This window comes from Panthera leo, chromosome E2, assembly GCF_018350215.1.
Source record: "Panthera leo isolate Ple1 chromosome E2, P.leo_Ple1_pat1.1, whole genome shotgun sequence".
In the NCBI taxonomy this organism is placed as follows: Eukaryota; Metazoa; Chordata; class Mammalia; order Carnivora; family Felidae; genus Panthera; species Panthera leo.
In genome coordinates, this window is record NC_056693.1 from 57,710,663 (window position 1) to 57,735,113 (window position 24,451).

At 60.8% G+C, this 24,451-nt stretch overlaps 1 protein-coding gene across 1 annotated transcript in view; it reads left to right on the top strand.

Moving 5' to 3' along the window:
- The window catches only part of LOC122207762, a 39,225-nt gene extending 17,306 nt beyond the window's left edge, over positions 1–21,919 (top strand). Inside the window, exon 3 of the mRNA XM_042917933.1 lies at positions 20,827–21,919. Coding sequence (XP_042773867.1) covers positions 20,827–21,084 — 258 coding nt within the window. The 3' untranslated portion in view covers positions 21,085–21,919. The remainder of the gene's footprint in view (positions 1–20,826) is intronic.
- The last annotated feature ends 2,532 nt before the right edge of the window (positions 21,920–24,451 follow it).

Below are 24,451 nucleotides of genomic sequence, written 5' to 3' on the forward strand. Positions count from 1 at the left end.
TACAAAGTATATTTTATCTGTGACCGTGATTGCAATCTCTTGTTTCTTTTGTCTTTGCATTCATGGCAAATTTCAGAGCTAGACTCCTAGGACGGGAGGAACCTTTGTGACTCTTGAGTCCGAAAGCCCTCACTTTTGTCAAAGACCCTGAGGTCTGGGGAGGGGGTGGGCCTGGCCCGGGGCACGTTGGAGGCTGAGGCTGGACGCAAGTGCCCTGGGACATGTCTAGTCCATCAGCCACGGCTTTTCCTCTGGCGACGGGTGCTTGCGTTCACGATGTGAGGGGCATGGGATCCCCAGCCCCGGGTACAGCGGTGGCACTCGGGAGGGCAAAACCAGACGGCGAACAGCCACCCTCTGAACCCACCGCCCTTCCGTTTCTAGGACCTCCTTGTGTCCCCTCGGGGCCAGGGGAAGTTTTTTTCCTGTGGGAGTTGCATTCTTTAAAAAAAAATAATAATTTTTTTGACAATAGTTCTATTGAGATATTATGAAATTCACCCTTTTAAAGCACGCGGTTCTGTGGTTTTGTTACATTCACAGAATGGTCCAACCATCACCACTAATTGTAGAACATTTTTCATCACCCCTGAAAGGCACCCCAAGCTCCCCTCCCCAAGGCCCTGCGAGCACTACTTTCTGGATGGATGTGCCTGTTTTGGACGTTTTCTAGAGATGGAATCATACCACACGTGGCCTTTTGTGGCTGGCTCCTGTAGCTTAGCGAAGGGCTGTCCAGGGTCACCCCTGCCCTCATGCCCTGTTACGACCAAATGATATTGTGGCGTGTGAATGTGCTGCATTTTCGGTCCATCCATCTGTCGGTGGGCATTTAGATCGCCCCCACCTTTCGGCTGTTGTGATTCCCGCCGCGAACATTTGTGTACAGGTGTTTGCGTGAGCGTATTTTCTTTTCTCTTGGGTGTATTCCTGGGAGCGGAATTGCTAAGTCCTGTCATAAGTCTGTTTAGCTGTTCGAGAAACTGCCAGACTATTTTCAGAGAGGCCGCGGAGGTTTAGATCCCCACCAGCGATACACGGGGATTCTTGCATGTGATTTGCTTTTACTGTTTTTTAAATGTCTGTTTATTTATTTTGAATTTTGTTAAATGTTTTATTTATTTTTGAGACAGAGAGAGACAGAGCGTGAGCAGGGGAGGGGCAGAGAGAGAGGGAGACACAGAATCCGAAGCAGGCTCCAGGCTCCGAGCTGTGAGCACAGAGCCCGACGTGGGGCTCGATCCCACGAACTGTGAGATCATGACCTGAGCCAAAATCAAGAGTCAGAACCTTAACCGCCTGAGTCCCCCAGGTGCCCCAAGTGTGCTTTGCTTTTAAACGGGGTGCAGAGCAAGTGTTCCTGTTACCCTTACTGATATAGCAGTGCACGTTCAACAGATGTTAGAGTTCTTTTCGAGTCTTGAGCCTTCATATCAAAAGAAGATTTCTGGGGCGCCTGGGGGGCTCAGGCGGTTGAGGGTCCGACTTCGGCTCAGGTCACGATCTCACGGTCCGTGAGTTCGAGCCCCGCTTCGGGCTCTGGGCTCACGGCTCGGAGCCTGGAGCCTGCTTCGGGTTCTGTGTCTCCCTCTCTCTCTCTCTCTCTCTCTATCTCCCTCTCTCCCTCTCTCTCTTTCAAGAATAAATAAACATTAAAAGGTTTTTTTAAAGGATTTTAATGCTTTTTATTTCACTTTTAAAGGTGACGGATCCCGGCTCCAACATTTCCTGTGAGGTCCTGAGCAAGTGACTACTGTCCCCTTTAGTTTCTTCATCTGTAAAGCGTTTGTGATTGAATCAGCCTCAAAGGGGGGGTCGAGTGGATTCATGCGCCTGAAGCACTCAGCCTGGTCCTTGGCAGTCGGCAAGCTCCGTATAAGCGCTGGCTGTCGTCTTGACCTTACGATCGCGTTGTCGCGGTGGGGATTTGGGGGAGCACTGCGCCCCAGCCCGGCCTCACGGCTCCGCGGCAGCCGCCGTCGTGGCTTCCTCCTCCTGGGCGCCACCGGGGCGTGTGTCCAGCAGGTTGAGACGGGGCCCCCACGCGGAAGGAGCGTCCCTAACCACCCCCCCACCCCCCACCCCGCCCCGAGCGGATTGGGACTCTGCAAAATGCATTCAAGGCGATGCTGGAGAAGCTTTTTAGCTTGAGAAGATGTCCTGGACCTTGTGACACTCAGACCCTCCCTCGGGGTGGGTGTGGTATGGCGGCCGGAAGGACGAGACCCTGAGGGAAGCTTCCAGAACGTGAGGGTGGGAGCATGCACAGGGAGGGGCCCGGGACGACGGAGGAGTTGGCACCAAGGGGTCAAGGGAGCTTACCTGACAGTGTTGAGTCTTTTCCCTGAAGTCTCACATGTTTGGTGTTGAAAACTTAGCTAATAGAGACTGAAAGGACGTGATGAAAACTCCCCGTGATTCCATAACCCAGAGCTTCCGGCCCACTTGTGCTGTGACTTCCCCAGCTGAGAGGTGGGGGACAGTGGCAGGATCCGTAGGGGAGACGGGGCAAGTTAGAACGCGTCAGGGCAGAGGGCCGGCCGTGACACAGTCCTCGTGGCACGGAGCGTCCTTGGAGCAAGGGCCAGGTAGTGACCTGTTGGCCAGGTAGTGACCACTGTTCGTCTGTTGCTGGACACCCAGCTGGTTTCTGGGTTTTCACAGGTGTAGGCTGCTCGCTAGTAAGCCTTCTCGAACCTCGTCTGCCCTCCCGGAAGCCTCCGCCCTGGGCCCGTCCCCGTCCCGGACCCCCCCGCCCTCTGGTTCCCATCGAGTGGCCCCGTGGACCGCCCTGGCCTTGCCTCATCGGGCAGCGGGGAGCCTGGGGACTCCCTGGCCTCCCCGCCAGCCGTGCAGTAAGTGGCCAGAGGGGTATGAGACCAGGACGGGGCAGTTTTCTCCGGCAGCCTCCGAGTGGCTTCCCGGGACCGGCAGCTGGCGAATGGTGACCAGCCCCTGGTGCCGAGAGACCACGGGAGCCCTCCGCTGACGGTGCGCCCAGCGCCCGGGCTCCGCCGGCTTCGTTTCTCTGGGCTGTTGTTCAGGCTTTAGCAAGAGAATGAGGAAAGCTCCCGAACATCTCCTGTGTTCTCCACGTTCTTCTGTCGATCCTGTTCTTCAGGGTTGATTTATTGAACACCTGCTATACGGTTGGGCGTCCCAGAGGGAATGATAAATACACCGTCCTGTTGAGTACGTGTGACGTCCCCATGCTACAGGTGTTAGTTGGCCGGCTTCATTGAAAACAAAAACAGAAGACTTAGGGGCGCCTGGGAGGCTCAGTCGGTTAAGCATCTGACTTGGGCTCAGGTCACGATCTCACGGTCCGTGGGTTCGAGCCCCGCGTCGGGCTCTGTGCTGACGGCTCACAGCCTGGAGCCTGCTTCGGATTCCGTGTCTGCCTCTCGCTCTGCCCCTCCCCTGCTCGTGCTCTGTCTCTAAAATATATAAACATTAAAAAAAAAAAGGATGGGGGAAGGCGGTATTTCCTAAAAATTAAAACAAACAACAACAACCTTATTTTGAGATGATTGTAGATTGACACGTAGTTGTGAGAGGTAACAGACCTTGGGTGCCCCTCCCCTAATTTCCCCCAGTGGCGGTATCTCGCATAACCGCGGTCCGAGGTCACAACCGGGATGTCGACCTCGACACAATCCGCCGGCCTCGTTCAGATTTCGCCAGTCTTACACGCACTTGGACACGTGCCTCTGCGTGCGTGCGTGCGTGTGTGTGTGTGTGTGTGTGTGTGTGTGCGCGTCTCCGTATCGTATCTGCTTCTGCGTCGGTCTGTCTTTCTCTGTGCCCCTTTGTGTCCGTGTGTTTGTATGTCCGTGTGCGTGTTTGTGCCTGTGTGTCTGTGAGGCTGTTTCATTTTATGGGGAGGAAGTGAAGTCCCGGGGCCCCGGCCCTGCCCAGGACCCGTCCGCCGGGGCGCACACAGAAGTCCTGGGCTCTCCGTCTGGCCCCTCTGACTCCACGTCATGACTGGCTCCAGGAAGAAAAGTCAGGGCTGCTCGTCGCTGCCCTTCCTGGACACGGTAACCCCGTCGGTCGCTGCCGCGGCCGTGAGCCGAAAACCCAGACAGGCTAGAATCATAACACGTCGGTGCCCAGCCGCTGGCTTCTCCGTCTCCCAGAAAACCGGGGCTCCCAGAAGGGAACAGTCGCCTGACCTCACCCCGCCAGCTGGTCGGGGGCTGGTCTGAGGCCGTCTCCTCCAGCTCTGCCTGCGGCAGTAACCGCAGGGAACTTTTTCCGAGAGGTGAAAGGAGAGAAGTCCCTGTTGAGCACGAGTACCAGGCTCAGGATTCAAATCAGTTACCAGGGAGATCGCTGGGGGACATTTGGGAAGGTTTCTGGGCAGGAGAGGACTCTGGACGCGTCCGGGGTGGCCTCGGACGGTTAGCCTGCCCCCGGGTGTGTGCCAAGGGACACTGATGACTCGGGTGTTGGGATGACTTCTCCTCCTTGCTCACGTGTGTTTGGGAACAGGTTATAGGAATCTGTGCTGGGTTGTGCGCGGCAGGACTTATCAGTGCCTTTCACGCTCCGACGTTCGCTCTGACCCTCCGGGTAGAGGACAGATTGCTATTCTGCATCATGCACTTCGGGAACTGCTTGCTAAGACACCCTGCGACATGAGATTCTGAGAGTTCAGGACATCCATCGCTCTGCTGGGGCCGATGGTGGGACCAGCAGCTCTCAGGTAAATGTGGAGGCTCTTTCTCGGCACGGGAAAAACAGGAATGACATGACGAGTGGGAAGTGGGATGCAGATGTGCCCCCCCATCCCCCCCCATCCCCCCCCACCCCCCCGTGATCACAGCCGTGTGCCTCTGCGTGTGCCTGTGTGGACAAGCGGGGGAGGTCGGCCGCCTTAGGTTGACAGAATTCCAGGTGATTTATTATTTTTAATATAAGATTTTTCTTCCTTAAACCAACAAAGGAGGTTGGGCTCCATTCACTGGGGCAATAAAAAGCCATTGTGTGTTTGAAGCAAGGGTTGAGGGCGACCTAACCGAAGCGGGTTTAAGGGAATTTTTCTGTGTGGTGTCGGGCAGGCGAGCTGGAAGGAAGGAGACAGGCAGAGACCGCTGGGAGACGGCGGCCGGGGTCCTGGCCTGGGCAGGGGTGGTGGCCGAGAAGGGAGAGCTGCATGTGGCCTCACGGCTTCGCAGTTTCCCAAGGCCCAGAGAGGTTATGTCACGTGCCCTGAGTCACACAGCTGATGGCCTGCAGACCCGGGACTTGGAGACAGTTCTGCAATTTCCGAGTCTTGGAACATTGCCACCTGGCACATAGCCATCTTCATCTGCCTCGCATTTTCGCCAGCATTCAGGGTACGTACTGCTAATCTTCGCTGTAGAAAACAAGGCTTGTGTGTGTGTGTGTGTGTGTGTGTGTGTGTGTGAGAGAGAGAGAGAGAGAGAGAGAGAGAGAGAAGGAGAGTCAAGATGTCCATTGCAGCATAACCCCGTGCATTTCTCCGAGACGGAGAACTTTCAGCACGTCCCAAGGCCCTGTGGCACCCTGAGCGTCACGGAAAGGTGGAGGCATCGAGACTGTGCCCTGTTTTAAGGGTTAGCAGCTGCTTTCCGGTCACTTCTGGTCCGTAGGCCCTTGTTGGATGCTTTTGGGGCCAGAGACGCTTGGGAATTTTTCAGCTGGTGGCCAGCGTCTTTGGTGCAGAGGCTGTATTTCACCTAACGCCCAGTGGCGCCTGGGCTGCACAGGGTACTTGTGCAAAACATGTGAATAGTCACACCCAGTGTGCAAAAAGCTGAGACTACAAATAGCCCCCAGGCCAGGCAGGTTTCACCGCCAAACGAGCTCAGAAAACTTTTGGTTTCCAGAAGTTTGGGCTGTGGGGGCTCTGGGGAAGGGTTTCGGGATGGGTGCTGTGATTGCCTCAACGCGGTAGATGCCCTTGAATTACAGAAAGCCCGGGGTACTGGAGAATCTCGGTTTCCGTGACTGGGAGAGAAGGTCCTCTCCTGGATTTTTCCACAATGTAGAAACGTCGGGGGCAAGGTGGTGGGCGCCTGGGGGGCTCCGTCGGTTGAGCGTCTGACTTCGGCTCGGGTCATGATCTCGCGGTCCGTGAGTTCGAGCCCCGCGTCGGGCTCTGGGCTGACAGCTCGGAGCCTGGAGCCTGCTTCGGATTCTGTGTCTCTCTCTCTCTCTCTCTCTGCCCCTCCCATGCTCATGCTGTCTCTCTCTCTCTCTCTCAAAAATAAATAATCACTTTAAAAAAAGTTGAAAAAATGAAACATGGGGAAGGAGTCACATCTGATCGTAAGCCCAGGCGGCTGCCAGGGTTGGGTGACAGAGCAAGGAAAATGATCGGCCTGCTGTTCACAGACCCCTGCACTGCTTGACTGCGGTGAGCGTGTTCCTTCTTAAATCTTAGAGAAGGAGAGGGTGGCCCCCCGTGTGCCCATTGTCCCCCCACCCGTGCCAGGGGGCGTCGGACACTCCCTCGTATTTGCTCCGTTCTTCCCCGGTTGCTGGCAGCCAGGCCTGCCCGGGCCTCAAGCAGCTCCGTGAATCCATCCAGCAGCCTGTTACCGTCCTGCACAAATGCCCCCGGTGGCCCCGGGAGGGACTCCCGGAGGCCGCGAGTCTAGACGGGATGCATCCCCGCATTCAGAAGCTAAGTGGGTCTTTATTAAGATCGGAAAAATCCATTTTTAACCGAATTTGAAGGTCACCCTGTGCTTGGGTTTCTCCCCAGCGCTGCTGAGAGGGACTGTGGGACCGCAGCACTTGCGGACCGGCCACAAGCCTTGGGGCGGGCCACACTGTTGTCAGGGGTCCCAGCACCCCAGGACGGGAGCCCCCGGGCCGTCTGGTGTCCTCGGGCCAGCAGCCTGCTTCCCGAGGGATCAGAGGAGGGACTGGATGTGATTCTTCCATGGATCGACCACCGATTGAGCACCGACTGTGTGCCAGACGCAGGAAGGACCAGGGGCTGGTCCCAAGGGGCGCAGAGCCCGGTGGGAGAGCTGGACGGACGGACGGACGATTCCAGGACGGCGGAACGAGGGCTGGGCCGGGGTCGGCATCCGGGGTAAAGAATGTGGGAACACACGTGGGGCGGGGAGGGGCGGGGCCGGGCGGGCCGGGCTCTCTAGCTTCAAAACCCCACATCTGTATCCTGGTTTGGGGCCCAAAACCCCAAAGAGGTCAGCACCTCCAAGCGCGGTCCCACAGGTTGGGTAAAGGGAGCCCCCGACGGTCACGAGAGAGTCAGCCCGTCCTCGGCGCTAAAGTAAACTCCTCCCTACGCCGGGTCACTGGCAGTTCTCTCAGGATCGAGCTTCCGCGTCACCTTGGAGCGGGCCCCTTCCCTGGGTGCTCCTGTCTCCTGGGCGGACAGCGGGAACGTCCTGAGGGCCCCGACCACGGCACGGCCGAGAGCCCGAGGCCGGGAGGGACCGGGGTGGGCGCGGACCGCACGGCCGGCCCGGGGCTGGCCCTGAGCTTTGCAGCGGGAGCCGGGCTGTCGTGAGCGGAGCAGCGGTCAGCGCGAGCCTGTTCACACGTGGCTCGGCCACGCCTCCGATGTGTGATGAGCGTACGGGGCTGCTTCTCAACGCAGGGTCCACGGCAAACCACCCAGCCGAGTGTGTTTTCTGTAAGGAGACCTCAGTTCTTGCCGCCCAGGGCACCCTTGTGGTTGGGGGGGGCCTCACGGGCCGCGGCTGCCTGGGGCACCCGGCTGTGGCCCTCGGGGTCCTTGCTGCCTGGTTGAGAGTGGAGAGGTGGGGGGGGGAGGAGGCGGGATCAGGAGCCCCACCTGCCTGGGCCTGTGGCCTCCAGCCCTCTTTGTCCCTCCTCTCTGCTGTCACCCTGTTGGGGGAGGGGGGCCTCAGGGCCACAGAGCGCCCGGGGGAGGAGCCCTTGTGTCCCTCGATGTACTAGGGGAGGGGGCCCTGCGTCTGCCGGCTGGATGAAGGGCTGGGTGCCCAGCTGGCCAAGTGCGCACGTCTTCCAAGCGCCCGCTGGGGGCAGGCTCCCACCCGGGACCGGGCAGGGGTGCCCGTGGCCGTGGACAACACACGCCGGGGCCTCTGCCTGCTGGGAGCCGACCTTGCGGCCAAGGAGACGGGCACAAGAGAAGCGAGTGAGCAGAGCGTGGGCAGGTGCGCCTGGCGGTGGCCGATGGGGTAGCCGGGAAGGAGGTGGCCCGGAGTCCTGCGGCCGGAGGCTTGTCCTGGGGAGAGCGCCAGCTGCTTCCCCCGTGGGGAGACCCTGGCGACTTTAGAGGTGCCGTGCGCCTTTTCCCCTGGTCAACCCTGGACGCCACCGTTTGATTCTGAGGAGCACTGCAGAGACCCCTCCCTCACCTCCCAACGCCCCCCCGCCCCGCCCCCCCAGCTCCTGGCTCCCCGGGCCCCCGCCCCGCCTTCCTGGCCAGGCCTTCTCTGCGTTGGCAAAGTGTGAGCTGGGGCGGGGGGTGCCTTCTGTCCCCCGTGGGGCTCGCGCGGAGCAGAGCGTGAATGCCTGGCCCGTCGTTCTGACCAAGACGCGAGGGAGGGAGACGCGCCGTGGACCCCCTCCCCGAGAGTCCCCGCCGTGTGTATTCTCTCCCAGGCAAGGAGAGGCTGGCTTGTTCGCCAAGACTCTCCTCCTCCGTTTCTGCGTAAATACGCGGTGTTTCCTTGTCCGTCAAAAAGCGTTGGGGGCGGGGACTCAGAGGTCGCGCCTCTGCCCTTTGTTTTCTCTCTGAAGTCTAAGTGTGGGAGCTCCGGATCCAAAAAGGATCCATCGGGCACGTTCTGTTCGGAGGGCATACGTCGCCCGCTTAGCCACGGGCAGCAGGGAACGTTTGCGAGCAGGAGTGCGACGTGACCGCAGACAGAGCTGACCCCCGTGTGGAGGCCAGGGTGGCATCCGGAGGCTGGTAGCCGAGAGAGCGGGGGTTGGGGGAGACTACTGCACAGGTCCGAGCCCAGATGTGGGGGCAGCACGGTTGGGCACTGTGGGGTGGGACAGGCCGGGCCCGGAGACAGACTTCCAGGCCGGAAGACGTGGCCGCCTGCTCTCTCTGACTTCGCCCTGCTCTCTTTTCTCCTAAATAAAAATAGCCAGGACTGTCACCGTGTTCTCTGCCGTTTGAGGACAATCCCACCTGCTCCCCTGCCTGCTCCCTGACACGTTGTCACTCTCTTCCTCCCTTTCCTTCCACCTTCGGATATACTTGGGTCTCATCTTTGTCACCAGCAGTGTTTGTCCCTGTGGGCCACGTTTATCTTCCCACGTGGGGCTCCAGGGTCCCTCGCGGCAGGGACCTCTTGGAAGAATCCTTGGGTGTCTGTTTTCACCTGGGCGCCCTCCTTGGAGCCCAGATGTGCTGCACGTGGGGCCGGGCCCGGCCTGGGGGGAGCGGGAGGCCGAGTCATGCCTCGTCCGGCCGCCCCCCTGGTGACAGGCCACAGGCTCCTGGCCGTGCCCCCTCCTGTCGGCTCTTTCTCCTCTACCCCGGGCTCCTGGGGCCTTGGCTCCCGACCCCACCGAGGATTTCTCCCCAGAGGCTCACGCCTTGGGTCCCGTCCTTTCCTCTGGGAGCGGGTCCTCTGGGGCACCTGAGCTCACATCTGGCTTTGGGCCTCTCGCCGAGCCCCCACCTCCTCCCCAGGAGCCCCCACCCCTGCGCTCTTCCTGGTACCGCGTTCAGGATGACCACTGTGGGCAGCGGAACGGGGTCCCGCAGCCCCAACTCCCCTGCCACAGACACCAGGCCTGCCCCCTTGCCCCCCACACCAGAGAGGTCCGACCGCTGGCCCAAGGCTGCACAGCAGGGGCCCGTGTTTGGCCCGCTGCTCCCCGCTCAGGCTTCATGGCCTTGCTTCTTTCTCTCTTCCTTCGGATTCTTCCAGCCCGTTCGTGCCCACCGTCCTGACGTTCTGTGGTGGGGGGGAGCGGCAGCCCTCACGGCCCCTGCTCACTGCCCGCCCTGCTTGGGCAGCCCGTAGTGACCTCTTGTCAGCGGTGGGGTGTCCCTGCGAGCCCTGAGGGGAGGGGGGCAGGGACTCGCCCGTGGAGGCCGCACAGCCCGGGAGGGGACCTGAACCGAGCGCCAGGTCGCCTGCACCCACTGATTCGTTCATTCGGCAAGTACCTGTTGTGCCCGGTTAACGTCTGGCAACCAAGTGGTTCCCAGAAGCAGACGCCGCCTCTCCCTCACAGAGCTCCCCTTCGCGGGGAGAGAGACAGTGTGAGTCACGGAACCACACCAAGAGTTAAGCTTGCGGCTGGGGTGAGGGCTCAGAAGGAGAGGAACGCGGTACCTGGAAAGTGGGGGATGGAGGCCTTTAACTTCATGGAGACATCTGGAAGGCTTCCTGGAGGAAGGGACTGCTGATCCAAGGGCTGACCAACAGGGGAAGCGGACCAGGTGTTGGAGGGGGCGCAAGAGCATTCCAGGAAAAGAGCTCCCAGGGAGTGCAAAGGCCCTGAGGCAGGAGAGAGGCCCATGGTGGGGAGGGAGGCTGTGTCTATAGACGAGGCAGGCAGGGCTGGAAACACCCAAGATACAAAGGGCTGGGGGGCTGGGGGCCCCACGGAAGGGTTTCAGCTGGGAGTGACATGGCTAGATTCGCCGTATGAGGAGCCTTGTGATTCTGGAAGGTGCAACGAACACGAAGGCAGCAGGTTTTCAGCCTGATGTGAACCAGCAACAGGGGCCTTCCCGGGGGGCAGAGACACAGGGGCGACTCCCTGGGGCTTGTGTGACCAGCTGGAGGCCCCAGGAAAGCATCTGGGGGGGGGGGGAGGGGTAGAGAAAGGCTCTCCCCCTCCCCCGCCCTCTGCCCGCCCTTCTGCAGGCGACAGGGACTCCTGGCGCCCTCCCCGGGGCCCGTTCATTCACAATCTCCCGCTGCCTCCTCCAGGCCTCGAGGGTGGACGTGCTGGCCCCCCGCCAGCCCAGCCTGCCTGCGGGCCCAGCGCCCCCTCCCGCGACGCCCCCGCCCCGGCCTGCCCTTTCTTTATGGCAGGCCCCGCGCTAATTCCCGGCGCAGAGAGGTGGGCCCGGGGCCGCGGCCAAGAGCGGAGAGACTGTTTACTGCCTCCGGCGGCTCTCGGCTCCAGCGGTCCGGCGGGCTGGCCTCGCGGTGACATGTTTATTCTCCAGGCCTGCCGCTGGCCCCGGCTCCTGGCAGGGTCCGGCGCGGGGCTCGCGGGGACGGGGACGGGCTGGCGGCTGGGGGCCGCTCACGTCCCCGAGCCGCTGTCTTCTCTTCCTCCCGTTCTCACGTTCAAGGAGGCAGAACGAGGGGCCGCCCCCCCCCCCCCCCCCCCCAGCTGAGGGCACCGTCCTCCCCGCGGCCGAGGCCTTGCCCCCTCAGCCAGGAGCCACGCGCGGGCCTCTCCCGGGAGACCCTCTGCAGGCAGGGTGTTCAGGGCCCGGGTCCGGTCCGTCTGCGGCTCGCCGGGTGGGTGGGTGCCGCCGGCCAGCCTCAGCCACTCGGTCCTTTGGCAGATCCGTGCCGAGCCCCGGGCGTGGGCCGGGCCCCCGATGATGGCGGCGAGCAAGACAGAGGAGGCCCCGTCCCCTGGGGCCGGCGGCCCAGCCGGGAGCGGCCAGTCGTGCCCCGGCGGGGGTCCCCGAGGACCTGAGGATCGTTCCCAGGCCCCCCTTTCCGCAGAGCCGTAAAGCACCACGTACAGGATGGAGCACCGGCTGGGGAGTTGGGACCCTTGACTCGCCAGAGACCTTGGGTGATTCATGCTGTCTTGCCTCAGTTTCCCCGGGGCCTCTCAGTATTCCTTCCGGATCTGGGTTCTTGAGCTCCGGGGGCGAGGGACCACGCCCCGTGGCTGGGGCCTCGTCCCGCAGCGTCTCAGCAGGTGCTCCTGTGCCCCGGGGAAGGACCAGCGGGCCGGTGCCCCCACGAGGCCTGCTCCCGGGCCCGGAGCTTTCTCTGAGACACCGGTCCTTAAAGGCAGCCCTTCCCTCGCCCACCGACCTCTTGCTGTCTTCTCTCCTCGCTCCTTTGGGTCTTTGCCCCACACGCCACCCGTCCCCTTTCAGATGATTCCACGGGCATCTCTGGGGTCCCCAGGCCCCGAGTCGGCAAGCTGCCTCTTCAAAGACCAGCCGGTAAATATTTCAGCCTTTGTGGGCCGGTCTCTGGGTTTCTGCCCTGTATTCTTCTTATTGATTTATTTATTTACTTATTTATTTAACAAATACTCCTTTAAAAATGTAACATGTGTTCTTGGCTCAGCCGGTGGGTGGCAGACCGGCAGGGTGGGGTGGGGGCTGGCTCTGTGTGTCAGCGCACGTCCAAAGTTTGTGTCGTCCGGGCGCTAACCGTGGCCCGGGCCCGCTGAGCTGCCCACACCCTGGCCCCATTAACTCTGATGACAACCGTGTATGATAGGCGCTATGAGCCCATTTTACAGATGAGGAAACTTAGGCCCCAGGGGATTAGGGAACCTGCCCCAGGTGTCACAGCTGGTCAGGACAACACCAGGATTTGTCCCAAGACCACCAATGTCTTATTTGTTTATTATTTTTTTAATCGTTATCAATGATCTCTTTTTTTTTTAACGTTTATTTTTGAGAGAGGGAGACAGAGCGTGAAAGGGGGGGAGGGTCAGAAAGAGAGGGAGACGCAGAATCCGAAGCAGGCTCCAGGCTCTGAGCTGTGAGCACAGAGCCCGACTCAGGGCTGGAACTCACAAACTGAGATTGCGACCTGAGCCAAGTTGGACGCTCAACCGACTGAGCCACCCCCCAGGCGCCCCTCCAACGGCCCCGTTTTTAACCGCAGCGCCTTGCCACGTGGCTGTGGGTGCCTGACTTCTCTGCCTTCTGCCCGCACCCGGTTATTCTGAGTGTAAAGGAAGCCCAGGGTCTGTGTTCTGTCCCTGCCTTTTTCTGAGTCTCTCTAGGGCTCCAGCTGGCACGTATCCCCCTTGACATCTGCCCCCTCCCATCGTCTCCCCCAGTACCTTCGCCCGCCCCAAATTAGGGAGATGAGATGGCCTCTAGGGCAACCCAGAGTCCCAGGAACAGCTTCAACAGCACCTGCTTCTCCACGGCCAGCCCACGGGTCACGCAAGGCAAAGCGGTGTCCCTTCGGCTGCTTGGCCCACATTCTGCAACCTTATATCTGAGCCACATGGGCTCAGCCATAGCACGTGACCTGAGGCAGGGACGAGGAGCCCCAGGCAGGCAGCCCAGACGTTGCCTGCGGGGCCTGCCCCTGCGGTGGAGGCAGCTGAGGCTGGGAGGGCCCCTGGGAGAGGCTGTTCCTCACCCCTGGTCGGGTACCAGGCACAAAGAGTGACCCATTGGTGTCCTGAACCAGTTGGCCACCAGAAGCTGGTTCTGAACTTTCCAGCTTCCAGGGTTGCTGTAAAAAAATATAAAAAAAAAAAGGAATTTGGACAAGTAGTTCAAGGGAGAAAGAAGGCAAATAATAAGCATAGAGAGAAGCGTTTCCATGAAAACTGTTAAAATACCGGAAAAGCAGTAAGCTCTGGTGCTGGTGATGTTGCATCAGTATGGCTCATTCCCCCTGGGAGTGACAGCACGAATCTGTGTCATACGTTCTCTCCCCAAACCGCTCGTCCACATGCGCCCAGGGCTTTTCCAGCCCTTCACGGTTCGACCTGCAATCTCGTTTCTGAAAACCCATCCTAAGGAAGTAACTTGCAAGAAAGGAAAGCGACCAGGCGCGCAGAGGTGTTCTTTGCTCTATTTGTCATCACGGGGACAGCTCCAAACGTCCACCGGCACGACATGGTTAGGGAGAACTACCGTGTGCCCCGTGAGCGGAATAGGACGAGGCGGTGACAGACCGCCGTGGAGGCCCCTCCGGCCCATCAGCTCCGTGCTGGGACCTAACGCTGAGTAGAAAGACGCAGGTCACAAAGTCGCATCTGTGCCTTGGGGGCAGCCGTGAGGAAGCACGTCCGCGCGTCGGGGCTGGAGGAGGACGTGCGACGCCAATGACGCGTCTGTGTTCAGGAGGTGAGGGGCCCGCCCTCCCACCTGTGACACTGTCCCCAGCCCGTCGTCCTAAACGTGAGGGAGGCGCTTTTGCCGCTCCCGAGCTGGGACGGGTCTGGGCCCTGCTTCCGGCATCTGGGAGACGGGGTGCACCTTCGCGGCTCTCCTGGCGGCTGGAGGGTCCGGAGGGGCCTGCTTTGCAAGCCCCCTGCGGGTGACCACGCGTGACTCTGCTTGGAGCTCGGTTATTACCAGCCTCCCCTGGTGAGACCAGGGGGCCCGGCCTCTCTACTGGGGACCCACCAGGCAGGCATGGGGTGGCCTGTCCAAGGCCCCACAGCTCCCGCGAGCTGCAGCCGGGCGCTGGCCCCGGGCCGTTTCCCCGGTTTCCGTGCTGCCACTTGGGGTAGAGCATTCCGGGGGCTCCTTCCCGGCACCTGATGAGACCTTTGGACTCTCGGGTCCCGTGGCCACGGGGAGCCGAAAGCTTCTGTGCCGCCGGTGCCCCTTGAGACGCGACCCGTCACATGGCTTCCATTTGGTGGCGGATGCCTGACGTGGGCTGGGTCGTGTCCCCCGAATTGCCCCAACCGCCAGCACCTCCGAATGTGACCGTGTGTGGACGCCGGGCCTTTGAAGACGGGATTCAGTTAAAACGAGGCCATTAGGGTGGGCCCTGGCCCAGCGTGAGCGTGACCGGTGTCCTTGTGAGCGGTTGGGACCCAGGTCCGGGGGAGGGGCCGTGTGAGGACACGGGGAGAGGCCTCGGGAGAAAGCCGCCCTGCCCCCCGCCGGGGTCTCGGACCCGCAGCCTCCGGAAGGGGTGTTGAAGCCACCCGGCCCGCGGGGCCTGCCCGTGGCCGCTCCGGCAAGCTAGCTGCCCCCCCCAGACCTCGTGCCGGGACGCCCACCCGCTCCCAGGTGACAGCGGAGGATCTCGGCAGTGCACGCACGCTGGACGTTTCCCGTCGGGCGTCTAGAGCACGTCTCCCGCTGTCACAGAATAGCGGTGCCCGGACCCCGGCGGCCGCCGCCCGCATCTCTGCCACCGCCTGAGTGCCCTGCCGTGCGTGCCGTGTAAGGAACATGTCCCCGGCCCCGGGGAGCCCGAGCTCACACCCTCAGGAGCCCCCCTGAGGGGACCCCGTGACCTCGAAGGCCATCTTCCGGGCCCAGACTCTGCGCTGGGGTTCTCGCGGGAGCTGAGTGCCTCCGAGGACCCCCTCAGCCTGGGGCAGGGCGTAGGGGGCAGGTGCCTGTGGGCGGCCCGCGCCCACGGGCTCGGAGGGCGGAGGTCAGCGGGCTGCACTGAGTCAGTTGTGTGGGAACGGAGGCCTGGGTCGTCCCCACCCAGATTTTCTGTGCCCGGTTCCGGGAGGGAGGGAGAGGGGGCGAGCGAGCGCCGGTGAGCGAGGTGGAGGGTGGAGGGTGGAGGCCGTCCCCGGGCGTCTCCTGCCAGACTGGGAGCCGGCACCGGCAGCCTCCCTCCGGGTACACGGTATCCCATAATAGGGGCTGGCTGTTCGCAGTCCAGAGACAGAAGAAAGATTGACATCATGCGAGTATCGGGTTCGGTGACTGGAATGTCCGTCGGGCCCGTGTCCACAGGAGCGGCTTCTCCTCCCCCGGCGGGATCTGCTCGGGCGGCGGCACCGTGTGGGAGCCGAGCGTACGGGGTGCCGTGTCCCCCTCGCTCACATATGCCGATCCCGCGAGTGCGGCCTTATTTGGAAACGAGGGCTTTGCAGATGGAATCAAGTTACGGTGAGGCCACCGCCTGCTGTCCCCGCAGGGAGAGGGACACACGCACGCGCACACACACACACACACACACACACACAGGCCACGTGAGGACGGACGCAGGGATGGGAATATGGCAGCTACAAGCCACGATCCCCGAGCATGGCTGGCAGTCACCAGAAGCCAGCAAAGGCAGGAAGGATCCGCCCTCGGAAGGCGCGGGGCCCCCCCGCAGGCTCAGTAGGACCCCTGCCAACTGAGAAAGGGGATCTGTGACCCACCCGGTTTGGGGAGCGCGGTAACGGCAGGCCTGGGGCACCCTTCCGTCGGGCCTTCCCCTCCCCCCGCGGCCCTGGCACCTTCCCTCTGGCGGCCTGCGCCCGCGCCAGGAGATGAGAGCATCTTCCGTGCGGCCCCGTGGGATGACAGCGGGCGGCACATAGTGGGGCTGCAGGAAACGTTTGTTGAGTGGCTGAGGGGGATCCTGGGGGCTGTGGCAGGAGGACGGGGGCGGGGCGGGGGTGGGCGGGAGGAGGAGGGCAGGGTGACCCTCGGAGCAGACCCTGTGGCCACAGCAGGGCGGCCCCTTCCCCTCCCGCGCGCGCCCTCCCCGCCGGGCCCAGGCCTGGCTTCTGTGCAGGCCCAGCGTGGGCCAGCGTGGGCGCTTTTCAGCGTCCCTCTCCCGCCTCTTGCTGGCTGCCTGGCTGTGGGTTTTCTTGGGGAACAAGCGAGGCGGCCTACGGGAAGAGGCGTGCCTGACCTCTGCGTGGGTCCCGACAAAGGCTGATCGGGTTGATGCGTAGGTGGCGCTCCGGGAGGCAGGGGGGCACGGTGGTTGACGGCGTGGCGGTCGAGGGGGGGGGGCCGGTCTGATCGGGGCCTTGGCTGCCCCACTGCTGTCCTGGGGCAACTTGAACAACTGACTCTACCCCTCTCTGCCTCAGTCTTCCCGTCTGGAAAATGGGGGTGAGGAGGCCCCAACCTGACAGGTGGCCAGGAGGGGGCGAAGTGTGGCGGGAGCCTCGCACGGGCTGTCGGCGAAGCCGGGAGGTGGGAAGGGGGAGAGCGTGCCTGGCGAGGCGGTGCCTCGTCTGTGTTTCCGGGCGAGGCCATCCAGAGGCAGCTTCTGGGTGCAAGAAACTGGTCACCCCTTGGAAGGGCCGTGCACTCCGCCTCCCTCTGGGTTTGGCGGAGGGGACGGGAATCCCAGGCTCAGAGGCAGCATAGCGCCTTGTGGGAGAGGTGGCAGGTGTTCAGACCTGTGTGCTCCCCCACCACCCCGCCCCTCCAGGGGTGCCGTGGATCATGGGATCAGGGGTAAGATTGGAGTGTCTGCTCACCCCCACACCTCCCTCCTGGGACCCAGTGCCTGCCTCAGGGAACGTCTGGCAGGGTCAGAGGGCGGCCTGCGTGGTGGGACAGAGGCATCCGGCTGGGGATAGAGACCCCAGGCTGCTCAGCCGGCAGCCGGGGCCCCGGTCACCGTCTCTGTCCTTCTGAGTGAGATGGGGGGCTCCCCAGGAGGCGTCTTGTCCTGCCGTCCGTTGTTTCTTTCCTTCCTGTGTTTTCCTAAATTGCCCCGGGTGCCTGGGGATCACCGGCCCCCATGCTTGCTCCCCCAGGGCCACCAAGGGGCCTGCCTGATGCCCATTGAACAGATGGGATCACTGAGGCCTGCCCAGCTGGTGTTTCTCATTCTTTGTTTCTGGCCTGGGCCCGGGCCCCGCTGGCGTCCCGGCCCTGCGGCCCCGGCAGGAGTTGACCTGGGGACAGGCGGGCCGCACTTGCCAGGGTGGCCCCCGCCTGAGGGAGGGGCATCCCTGCCGCTGTGTTCGGTGCTCCAGGTGGGGCCCGGGCCGCCCGGCCTGCGTGTTCCGGCCCGGCGTGGGGCCGTCGCCCCCTCGGCCCGTCCCCACAGGCCTTCCCCGTGGGCGAAGCCACGCAGCGTGACCCCGCGGCTGGGCGTTGGGAGCGCCTCTCGGTCCCCCTTTCCAGTGGGTGGCTGTGAACATAGCACTTGGTTTCAGTTAGGGCCGGGCGGGCGGGGGTCCGGTTTCCCTGCTCCTGGAGGAATCACCGGCCCACACGTTGCCAGGAGGCTTGGCTGGGAGAGGCCAGCGCGGCTCCAAGCCGGCGAGCGGGCGGCGGCACAGATGGAAACTCGATCACCCGGCTCAGCAGACTGTTTGATTTATTTTAAAATCAAGCAGATGGCTGCTACAGGGGTTTGTTTGAGTTCAGCGCGGAGCCGGGCCCGCGGCCAGGAGCCTCGGGCAGATGTGCCAAAACTTTTCAATGACTTTGGTCGTCAAACCACCTCTTCCCCTCCTGTTTGAACTTGAGCCTCGCCACACACACGTCGGCCTTCCAGCACCTTCTCCCGCGGCTGCGGTGTGCGCCTTCTCCGCTTCTCTTTGTCTGTCTCGCGGCCTGGGTCTCTGTCTTTGTCTTCCGGCTTCTCTCTCTCCACTGAGTGTCTCTGTGTTTCTCTGTGTCTCTCTCTGTCTCTGTCTCTCTGTTTCTGTGTCTCTTTGTGTCTGTCTCTCTATCTCTGTCTCTCTCTTTGTCTCTGTGTCCCTCTGTGTCTCTGTCTATATGTCTCTGTCTCTGTCTCTCTATCTCTGTGTCTGTTTCTTTCTGTGTCTCTGTGTCTCCTTCTGTGTCTGTCTCTCTATCTCTGTGTCCTCTGTGTCTCTCCCCACCCCTTTCCTCAGGAAACCTTCTCCAAACGTCCTCCCTGCTCCCTGGCTCCTTCAGCTTCCTCCTCCTCCACCCCCACCCCGCCTGTGCCCCCACAGCAGCACCCCCCCCCCCCTCCACTCCTCCCCAGCCCAGCAAGGCACATGGGAGAACAGCCAAGCCTTTGTGGCCACTCAGCGTCCTCTGGGCTGCCCTCTCTCTGAGACACCATGGCTGGGAAAACCAGGCCCCCAACCGTAAAATCCCAGAGGAGACCAGCCCTCCAAGGTCAAGTGGCTCGCCCCTGCTCTAGGCCGGGAGGCCAGGGGCGGCCTGCAGCTGTCCCTGCCGGGGGGAGGGGACCAGCCTGGTCACCCCTGAGGAGCCCCCTGTGTGGCTGGTTCGCTGGGGAGGTCAGCTGCTTTTGCACAGGACGAGCCACCCCCCCCCCCACGCCCCCGTAGGGATTAATTGGTCCCCTGTTCAAATGGCATCAGGCCCCAGACCCCCAGCCGGAGCTGTCCCCTCACCCCCATCCCCTCGGGCTCTGCCTGCACCGCCCTCGCAGCCCGGGCTTCCTAAACACGCCAAGGATTTAAAATAGCAGCCGGCTCTGTAAATAACCCGCGTCCAGAGAGCGGTGCTCTGCAGGCGGGTGGGGCGCAGCCCCCCAGCCGCCCGGGCACCGTCGGGGGGGGTGGCTGATGGCACTCGGGCTCCTCGCCTGGGCGGGGCAGGCCCTGGGCAGAGATGGGGTGGGGTGGGGTGGGGAGGTCCGCTCTCCGGGTGACCTGGGGGGAGCTGACTCAGCTGCCGGCCCAGCCCTTCTTCCCCAGGGTCACCGCTATCCGCTCTCTGCTCTCCGGCTTGGCCAGCCTTAGGGAGGGCGGGGAGGCTGACACCCACCTGGCCACAGAGCAGCCAAGGGTCCCCCGGGGGTGCCTGGGAGAGGGGGAGGGGGCAGGATGCTGGCTCTGCAGCCCCCATTGCTCTCGTCCGCGTCCTTGCCGGCAGGGGACCTGCCCTGACCTCCACTGCCCTGCGCCCCCACTGAGGCCTCCTCGCCGCAAGCTCATGTGCCTGAGGGCGGAGGTCCCGGCCTCTTCCTCCATCACACGCCCTCCTGAGCTGGGCCAGCCAAGACCTCAGGGATAGATTTGCCCGCCACGGCCAGCCCCTGGTTTGGGGCCGGACCGGGACTCCCCAACTCCGGCTGGCCCCGTGCGCCGGTGAGCTGGCGAAGTGACCGGGACCACAGGTTGGGCTGCGGGCGGTGCCTCTGGTCACCGGACCTATCCGCCGCCCCTGTGTCTGCTCTCTGGTGCCTGAAGCTGGCCCACCAGCAGCTTGAGGTCTGGAGGAACACTGTTGGCGGGGGGGGGGGGCAGGTTACACCTATTTTTCAAAACAGCCAATCCCCACTTGAACCAGCCGTGCGCCAATGTCTCTGTCGGACCAGACAACTTGGAAATTATAATGAAATGTAGCACTTCCTCAAGCCCAAACGAGGCCCTGGGAGCCGAAAACCGTGGCCCAATTAAAAATGCATCTGAGGCTCACCGTGTGCACTGCGGAGGGAGGATGGTCCCCGCTGAAAACCCTCTATCCAGGTTTGGGAAGCTTCTGTTTGTTTATTTTCTGTCTCACTGGTCTCCATCTGTCCTGGGGGCGGCCCCTCGGGCTCAGCCCGCCTTCCCTTCCCCTGCAGAAGTCTGGGTCCACTGGCCACAGGGCCCCATTCATACAATGACCCGCTTCTCCTCGCTCTATTTTGATTGTGCAGACGGCAGAGGAAGCTAAAAATTTTCAAACCGTGTCCTGTCTGTCCCAGAAGCACGCTTGTGAAACATTTCTGTGGGTGGCGTTACCGGGCTGATTTTGATGGTTTTCCGCGTCCCCGTACGAAGGAGAAGTTGGTTTGTTGACCAGGCAGGAATCAGAGCTGTTACCACCTGTTCTCTCTCTCTCTCTCTCGGAGAAACACAGAAAAACGTGTGCAGTCCTACCGTCATCGCAAAGTATAAATTTTTCAGGCTCTTGGACTTGATAATGCCACATGGGACCAGCACCATTTTTTTTTAACGTCTTTTTTCCTTTGTGTATGAAATAAACACGATATAAAAGTTACCACTTAGCCATTTAAAGGGTATAGTCTAGGGGCACCTGGGTGGCTCCGTCGGTTAAGCGTCCGACTTCGGCTCAGGTTTGTGGGTTCGAGCCCCACGCTGGGCTCTGTGCCGACAGCTCAGAGCCTGAAAGCCTGCTTCGGATTCTGCGTCTCCCTCTCTCCCTGCCCTTTCTCTGTTCGTGCTCTGTCTCTTTCTCTCAAAGATAAGTAAACAGTAACAAAATATATATATGTATATATTTTAAATAAAGGGTGTAGTCTAGCGGTATTAAGTACATTCACGCTGTTGTGCCGACCCGTCTTTTTCCAGAGATTTCTCATCATCCTGTACCCATTCTCAGTACCATTTTTAAGATGCTCTGGAGGAAGATCACTTCCCTGGACTTCGGCTTCCTGGGGCAATGCCTGGCGCATGTCAAAGGCAGAGGAGGGACCCTCCAGAGGTTCGACACCCCGATGCCCTGCGGAGAACAAAGGAGTAGGGAACCGTGTAGGAAAAGCCATGGCTGGTGATGACGGCGAATATGCAAAGCCCGAGAAGGGAAGAAGTGAGGGAGACAAGCTTTAGGAACATAGAGGAGAGATTCCTGGAGCCAAACTCATTAAAAAAAAAAAAAAAAAGAAAAAAACTCCTCGGTTTGGTCGGCAGCCGAGAAACATTTTTATATTTGGGTTTAGCTCGAGGCTCTACAAATTAGCGTGGTCTGTTCCAGTTCGAGTTTGTAACTTCGTTCGGTTTGAGTCTGAGTCCCCAGCTCCCTGGATGCCATGCTCTTGGCAGGATCGAGAAGCTGTGTCGTTCGTTCTGCAGACGCTCGGTGAGCGCCTACTGTGTGCAGGGCGCTGCTCCAAGCAAGGGAGATGTAGCCCTGAGCCACCCGAACCCGCCCTGGCCCCGGTCGGGTGTATCTTCTGCCGGGGAGCAGTGGAGACTGAGGGAGCGAGTGTGCACCGTGATATCACGTGCACGTCAGAGCTGTGGATAGCAGTGGAGCCTTGGAGGGTCGGAAGCCGTCGGGGAACGGGGGCTCTTCAGACGTTGACCGCTACGTACTGTGGCCGAGGGGCCTCTGAGCAAAGCCCTGAGCGGGGTGAGGGGCAGACCGGTGAGGAGCGGTCCTGGAAGAGGGAACAGAAGAGCCATCAGGGCGGGAGGCCCAGAGGTGGGAATGAGTTTGGGGCTTTTGTGGGGAAGCAGGAGGCCGGTGTGGATGGCAGGGAGGAGGGAGAATGGGGTGTGGGGGTCTGGGAGGTCAGTACGGGCTGGAGGATGTGGCTCCTTGGGAGTGCAGTCTAAGCGCGAAGGGCGCGTGCTGGGGAAGTTCCCCGGGAAGTCGTGAGCGGATTCAGCGTAGCCCCCTGCCTCTGGCGGCTTGGGGGAGAGCAGACTGGAGGGACCTAATAATTAACATTATTTTTAAAAAATGTTTTAATGTTTATTTATTTTTGAGAGAGAGACAGAGTGTGAGCAGGGGGAGGGAGAGAGAGAGAGAGGGAGACACAGAATCCGAAGCAGGCTCCGGGGTCTGAGCCATCAGCACAGAGCCCGGTGCGGGGCTCAAACCCACAGACCGCGAGATCGTGACCTGAGCCAAAGCCGGATGCTTAACTGACTGAGCCACCCAGGCACCCCAATTAGTATTAGTGATGACATTGAAGGGTACGTTGAGTCCTGTCGGGGTCACCTCTTCCCCTTCTTGCTCTTTGATCGTCCTATTTCAAAGAAGTTCTCAGCTTGGAACTGCTGTCTGGAAGGCCTCACGTTTGCTGTGTGAGTTACCTGCCATGGTGTAACGTTGCAGCTTAAAGCAACAAATGTTTATTATCTCCGCAGTTGCTGTGGGCAGTGGCTCAGCCGGGTGACTCTGGCTCCAGGTCTCGGGGGAGACTGTCGCCAGTATGGCGCCCGGGGCTGCGGTCTCAGTGGAAGGCTCTACTGAGGCTGAAGGGTCAGCTGCCAAGATGGCACCCGCACACGCTCCCTCACACTGGTGGCTGGAGGCCTCGGTCCGGTGCTAGCTGATGGCAACAGGGCGCAGTCCCTTGCCACGTGGGGCTCGGCAGAGCGAGTGGCTTTGCCGGAGTGAGTGGTCTAAGAGATGACCAGGAGGTCTCAGAAGCCACACGCTGTCACTCCCGCCATGTTCCTTTTGCTGGTGGTGAATCACTAAGTCCGGCCCGTACTCAAGGGCCCCACCTCTTCAAGGGAAGCGTGTCTGAGCATCTGTGGACGTATTTTTAAACTACCACGCTTCGTGATCTCTCTTTTTAAGAGAGAATAGGCCTCAGGCCCAGAGCCTTGGTTGGGAGTAGTATTTGGCTAAAGTTGAACAACACTGCTTTGTTTTCGTAGGATGTATTTTTAGGGCTACCTTCTATTTATGTTGCTTAACACCAGTTTTCCTTTTATGGTGGCCACATACATTTTAAGCTTTACTGCAGCTCAGAAAGTGAGTTGATTTAAGGAAAACCGTGAAATAGGAAATACTACGTAGAATTAAGGTGAAGGCCAAAGAGAGTGAAATGCCAGGGAGCGGGCAGGTAGAACATGGCGGCCGAGTCTGGGGACCGCTGGCGGCCGAGTGGCTAGGCGTGCGGGCTCCGGAGCCACACTGCCTGGGTTTGAAGCCTGGCTCCGCCATCTGTAGCTGGGTGATTGCGGGGAACAATCTAGCCTCTTGGGGCCTCAGTTTCCCCTCTGATAAAGGGAGGGAGCAGTGTGCCGCCCGGTGCCGTGTTGGAACTCAGGTTGCGCGGAGATTCCACAGCGGGGCTTGGCCCGGGGCCGGGTATGTAGTAAGCGCTCCCCGGGCGTCCCCTGCTAGGAGATGATTCGGTGCTTTCAGCCTCAACACACTGTCTGTGGGGCTGGTCCCGACGACCCCAGTGGGTGGGGTGTGTGTGCACGCGTGTATGCACATGTGTGCGTGTATCTGTGTGTGGATGGAGTGCTACGGAGATACCTCCCCCAACCCCCGCCTCCTGCTTAGAGCAACGGTAGCCCTTGCTGGTCAGGGTGGGGGCATCTCCTCTGTGGGGTCTTCATCTGGTCAGAAGACTGGGGTGCCCCATGAAGGAATAAGTAACTCAGGCAGTGGTCATTCCCCCTACCCAGTTGCTTGCCTGCCTGCTCATCCACCCTCTCTCCCTTCCTCCCATCCATCCATCCATCTGGCTGGCCATCCATCCGTCCATCCATCCATTCATCCATTCATCCACCCGTCCATCATCCATCCATGCATCTAGCCATCCATCCATCCATCCATCCAGCTGGCCATCCATCCATCCATCCATCCATCCATCCATCCATCTGTTTATCCATCCCTCCATCCATCTGGCTGGCCATCCATCCATCTGTCCATCCGTCCATCTGTCCATCTATCCATCCATCCATCTATCATCTATCCATCCATCCATCTGGCTGGGCATCCATCCATTCATCCATCCGTCCGTCCATCCATTCATCCATCCATCCATCCATCCATCCATCCATCCATCTGGCTGGCCATCCATCCATCTGTCCATCTGTCCATCTGTCCATCCATCTATCCATCCATCCATCATCCATCCATCCATCTAGCCAGCCAGCCAGCCATTCGTCCATCTGGCTGGCCATCCTTCCATCCATCCATCTATCCATCCATCCATCCATCCATCCCTCTTGTTGCTTTCTGGGCAGCCATCCACCAATTCATCTACCCAGTCATCCATCCATTTTTCTTTCCTTTCTACTGATCCATCCATCCGACAGCCATTAGAGTTTGCACTGAGGACGTAACAGTGAACAGCACAACCCCAGCAGCCATCAGAGAGTTCCAGCCCAGTGGGGAGGCGTGCACGCCGTGAAGGAACGGAGAGGCGGTGGGTGTTCTGTAAGCGTAGCGGGCACCTCCGGGGTGTAGGCGTTACGTTCAGTGAAGACAAACAGCTGTGGA